Source organism: Staurois parvus, unplaced genomic scaffold (assembly GCF_062004578.1).
Source record: "Staurois parvus isolate SC_StPar_1 unplaced genomic scaffold, SC_StPar_1.0 ptg000243l, whole genome shotgun sequence".
Lineage (NCBI taxonomy): Eukaryota > Metazoa > Chordata > Amphibia > Anura > Ranidae > Staurois > Staurois parvus.
The window spans coordinates 8,996,772-9,002,582 of NW_028318039.1; the positions used below are offsets into that span (position 1 = coordinate 8,996,772).

At 44.1% G+C, this 5,811-nt stretch overlaps 1 protein-coding gene across 1 annotated transcript; it reads right to left on the reverse strand.

Annotated features, from left to right (window-relative positions):
• Positions 1–236: 236 nt before the first annotated feature.
• Positions 237–4,346, reverse strand: SLITRK1 (SLIT and NTRK like family member 1). The gene has a single exon (XM_089680468.1). The coding sequence runs from the start codon at positions 3,480–3,482 to the stop codon at positions 1,392–1,394; it is 2,091 nt and encodes a 696-aa protein (XP_089536594.1). The 5' UTR covers positions 3,483–4,346; the 3' UTR covers positions 237–1,391.
• Positions 4,347–5,811: the final 1,465 nt, after the last annotated feature.

Below are 5,811 nucleotides of genomic sequence, written 5' to 3' on the forward strand. Positions count from 1 at the left end.
CATTTGTGCTGCATCTGGGCTCGAAGTGCTGACGATTCAAATCTGGAATCAGCTTAATGAGTCCGCTCTATGGCGAGTCAATTACAGGAATTTCAGATGAACGTCCCCAAACGCTGCATCTGCATTGCCCCAATCCGACTGCCAATTCGCCCAAGATTAGCTGCCACCTTAGTAAATACGTGCATCCTCCAGCAGCCAAACACAACCGGGACCAACAAGCAACAACGACAAGCAGACATTTGGAAACATTTCACTTTAATACTGAAAAATATGCCATTATAAAATTTTGAATATAATTACTGAGTTTCCAACATCACCCCCATTGCCTTTTGCCATGATTATTTCCTTGTTTAATTTCAGATTTATTATTTGATTTTTTTTTCCAGCTAGCCTCCCACCCTAAGCATCAGAATGACAGTAATTCTTCATGCTTATCTACATCGGGATACTTTTTTTTGTTTGTTTGTTTGACTTGTATACACTGTAACCATAATAAAAAAATAACCGATAATCATTATACATTCAGAATGGAAATGCATATGGTCATGTCATCAAATGAATACAGATCTGCCTAAAAGAAAGAAATCAAATCGAGGAATAATGGAACTAGTCATGCAAACACATCTTAAATAAAACAGTACAATAGAATTTCTTTTTTTTTTTATATATATATCCACAGTAAACTTAGGATCTGTACTGCGTTATTCATTACAAAAGATAGAGCAATGGCACTTTAAGTATACCGATACTGTATAGCGAGAGACTTGAAGAAGATGAGATTTATTTTTTGGGGGGGAGAGGGCAGAGATATTGGTTGCTCAGATGTGATCGCCCCCGGGGTACGTTGTATCCATGCGAGCCATGCAGCACTTTTTGATTTTTAGTTTTTTTGTTTTTTTTTTTTTATTTGACTAGTCACTTATTTACATGACATTCATGCCTCCGTGCAACGTTCTGCAGCAGCAGCACAGCAGAGAGCAGACGCTGCACAACTAGAAGGCCCCCCCTTTTTTTTTTTTATTCCAGCCTCTGGTCCTCCTGGAGCACAACCCCCCCTCCCCCTCCCCAGTTAAATACCATTTTATGGCTGGTTACCCCATCCACATCTCATGGTTATTATTCACTGTTAACTGCGGCAGGTAGCACAGCTGGCATACTGGTACTGTATATGGGTCTCTTACCAGTACTTGAATTATTCATAGGCGTCCTTTGTGTATTCGCAATAAGGTAGCTTTGCAAAGAAATCCTAGTTTATGGGAATGGCACAAGTGTAGCGACTGTTACAGCAAAAAAAAAAAAATAATAATAATAATATAATTAATTTGTGTCCTGATAGTAAATGAAAGCTGTGGGTGCAGTATTTATGAAACCCTCCTCCCACCCACTCCCTTTCAGTCTGACAGTGAATGAGACCCACAATCATAAACTCTATGAGTGCCATCTGCATTATAGGGGCCACTGTGCCAGTAAGAAGAATCGCACACTGTCTGCAGGGAATTGATTTCAGAGGCTGAGGAGTTGGCATCTCTTCTCTTCGATCTTTTCCTGTTCCTAAGGATAAATACCAGCATGCCAACTACTGTGAAGGCAGAGGTGACAAACACCAGCAAGAGTCCTGGCACCAGCACAGAGATAGACACCCTGCTTGTCTCTAGGTAGGAATTGGGGTGAGTGTTGGTCTCTGCCAAGCCAGTGCTGTTTTTGTGAAGAGCATTGAGCGTTGGGGAAATTTTTGCATACAGCAAAGGACACATCATGTCATTAGAAAGAAATCTGAAGTCTTTCCCCCAGAACTCCTCTGGGAAATAACATTTGAGATCACTTACAATGACCTCGGGGCCAAGTCGCTCTGCCCATTGTTTGAAAGGCACATTGTTACAGGAGCAGTCCCACTGGTTCCCATGCAGGTCTATCTGAATGATGGACGTGAGCTGGTCCAAGACCCCTGCCACTGGAAGGTACATAAAGTAGTTATTGTGAAGACTTAATTTGGACAGGCTGACCCCAGCAAACACATCCACTGGTAGAGACTTGAGCAGGTTGTTGTTGAGGATGAGGATCCTGAGGTTGGGCATGGGGTTGAAGGTGTTGGGTAGGATGAGTTGGATGAAGTTAAACTCAAGGTTCAGGTACTCCAAGCTTTGCAGACCGGTGAATTTCTCTGGGGTGAGGGTGTCTATGCAGTTTTTATCCATGTACAACCATCTCAGGTCGGTCAAGTTGTGGAAGGTGTTGTTCTCCACCATGCCTATGTTGTTGTTGCCCAGATCCAGGAGGGTCAGGTTGCCATAATCCAGAAAGTTGGCTTTCCGGATGGTGTGGATCTTGTTCTCCCTCAGGAACAATTCCTGCACATTGGGGGGTTTGGGCTCCAGGTCAGACAGGCTTTTGACGTTCTTGTTGCTGCAGTCTACTTTTAATCCAGGGCCGAGGATCTGCTGGCCACAACTGCAGATGGCCGGGCAGGCAAAGACGTGGGGGGCTTTGTGTTGGCCATTCATCTCAGACACCACAGCTGTGGGTCGGGTTTTGATTTGCCAGTTGCCTGGGATCTTTGTCCCTCCGCTCACCGAGGAGCCCTGGGTGGCCGTGTCCTCCTGGCCATTGATTTTAAAGGGGGTTGGAATTGGACCGGGATCACAAGTTTCGTCTTGGGCAGGGGGGGCGGCTAGACTAGAATCGACTGCGTTTTTTAAGGGGCACAGCTCCTGCTCTGAGGTCTCGTTTAAATCATTGCCCTGCAACCTAGTGGGGGCCTCGCAGATCACCCTACCGATCAAGGCATTCTTTGGGATATTTTCTAGCCATTCCTTTAAGGCTGAGAGATCGCAGCTGCAGTCCCAAGGGTTGTCCTCCAGCAGGATTTCTGCTATGCCAGGGATCTGCTCCAGCACCCCCTCGTAGGGCAATGTCTTAACTCGGTTGCCCCGCAGATCCAGATGGGTGATGGGCACGTACTGGAACACATTGGTGGGCAAGGTGCTAATGAGGTTGTCGTTCAGGATTAGAACCTCAAGCTTGTTCAAGTCCCTGAAGGCTCCTGGGTCAATGTCTCTTAACAGGTTGAAGTCAGCCTGGAGGTATTCCAGGTCATCCAGCCCCAGGAACGTGTGCCTTTTGAAGGACTTGATCTTGTTGTTGTTGATGTGCAAGCGTTTTACCAGCTGCAAGCCCAAGAAGGCACCGGGGACGATCTCATGCAAGCCATTGTTCTCCATGTGCAGGCTGACGGCATTGTAAAAGTTGGCAAACTCATTAGGGAAAAGCCTGGTTAGAGAATTCCCATGCAGGAAGAGGTGATAGAACTGCGAAGTGGGAGCCGAGAAGTGCTGCAGGTTAGTAAATCCCTTCTTCTCGCAGTCCACATGCAGATCTCCCTCCACCTCGTTGCAGGAACAGATCTTTTCTTTGCAGACGTCTCGGGTAACGTTTCCAGCGGCCAGACAAAGAGATATCTCCAGCAGCAGAATCCAAAGCAGCATTTTTAATCAGAGCAATGCATATCCCGATCTCATCGCAAAGGTGTTAACAATCCATTTCCAGCAAAAAAAAAAAAAAAGAGATCTGAGATAACGGAGGATCTAAAAAAAAAAAGGAGGAATAAAATACCTGCTAGAGGGGTTCGGGGCTTGTCTCAGCCCTGGGCTCCTCCACTGCAACAATCCCAGACGACAGTCAATAATAGATCCACAAATGATAGTCACGTAGGATGCAAGACGTATGCAGCAGCGACCATCCGACTGATGACAGGCTGGCAATGACAGCCCTCAGCGATGGAGGGATCGGGGAGAAGGGTGCCCAAGCCGGTTACCTTGCCCTGCTCTCATCCTCCAGCCGCCGGACGGACGTGTGTGCTGTTCACAGCTTTTGGTGCTGAAATCACGCCCCAGCCGAAAAACTCGCCGCCGAGCCAATGGCGCTGCAAAATTTCCGCAATCGCTGCGTTTTTTTTTTTTTTCAAGCCTTGTCACCCTTCCGTCTCCCGTCTGTGGATCGTACAGGACACCCTTTACAGTGCGGAAGATCTCAGGGAAACGAGTCAGCTGCTAAGAGGCTTGTGTTCGTCTCAGCCTGGTGCACTCTGAAAGATCTGACACCCTCTGCTGAGCTGCAGTGGCAAAAATCCATTTGCTGAGGGAGTGCTGCTGGAAAGGGAAGGAAGAAAAAAAAGGATATCAATCAACGCGCAGGGCAAGCGTTAAAAAAATGTTACTATTAAAGAGCAGCGATCTACTGACACTCTTATTTAAAAATAAATAAAAAAATTGGGTTGCTGGTTTGGATTCCCCCCCTGTAAGTTTAGAGACTGACGGGCTCCTGTTTGGATTCCATGTGATGTCACATACACGCACACGGAGGCAGGCGCGCGCACACAGACGCACACACACACACAAACCGGCCGCGATTGTGTGGGCTTCTATGGATCTGTGTGTAAACATACAATATTGATAAACGTCTGCCTAGATACACAGACAAATCGGAGCTTCACATTACGATGTGGATTTATTGTCTGTCACGTGATCAGCTCTAGGCATAGACAGCTAGAGGTGGTAATGGCTGAATGGATATGGATGATGGATATATACCTGAAATAAAATCGGGAGATCGATCTGTCATTTCATTGGAACGATCCAATGTTAAATTCTGCATGGATGCTCTGCTGGCATGTTGCCTTTTCCTTGTAGGCATGCATTGCAGACATGCAAGGCTGAAAGGAATTGCTGAATATGTATACCTATAATGGCTATACATGAAATGATAGATCGATAGAGAGATAGATTGGTTGATTGGAATAATCCTGATATACTTGTAGATTGGCTTTTCACCACATGCATAGTAGAAATGCACTGTGGGCATGCACAACTGGAAGGCATTGCTGAATGTATACCTATAATGGATGTACATGAAATGATAGATGGGTAGAGAGATAGCTAGATTGGTTGATTTATAGATTGGTTGGAATAATCTTGATACACTTGTAGATTGGCTTTTCACCACATGCATAGTAGAGATACACTGCAGGCATGCACAGCTGGAAGGAATTGCTGAATGTATACCTATAATGGATATACATGAAATAATAGATGGGTAGAGAGATAGCTAGTTGGTTGATTTATTGATTGGTTGGAATAATCCTGATATTTTTGCAGATTGCCTTTTCATCACATGCATAGTAGACATGCTCTGCAGGTATGCACAGCTGGAAGCAATTGCTGAATGTATACCTATAATGTATATCATGAAATAATTGATGGATAGAGAAATAGATAGCAAGATTGATTGATTGATTGAAATAATCATGATATTCTTGCATATTGCCTTTTCATCACATGCATAGTAGATATGAACTGTATGCATGCACAGCTGGAAGCAATTGCTGAATGCACATTATATGTATAATGGATATACAGGACATAGATAGATAGATAGATAGATAGATAGATAGATAGATAGATACTGTACATAGTTTTGTTGGTTGATAGGTATAACCCTGATACTCTTGTAGGTTGCCTTTTCATCACACGCATAACAGACATGCACTCTAGGCATGCACAGTTGGAAGAAATTGTTAAATGTATATTTATAATGGATATACATTAAAAGATAGGTAGATATATAGATAACTACATAGATTGTTTGGAGTGATCCTGATACTCTTGTAGTTTGCCTTTACATCACATGCATAGTAGACATGCATTGTAGGCATGCACAGCTGGAAGGAATTGCTGAATGTATATGTATAATAGATAGATAGATAGATAGATAGATAGATAGATAGATAGATAGATAGATAGATACATGGATTAATTA

Coding starts and splice junctions, on each gene's coding strand:
- SLITRK1 (XM_089680468.1), bottom strand. CDS start 3,482: ATGCTGCTTTGGATTCTGCTGCTGGAGATATCTCTTTGTCTGGCCGCT.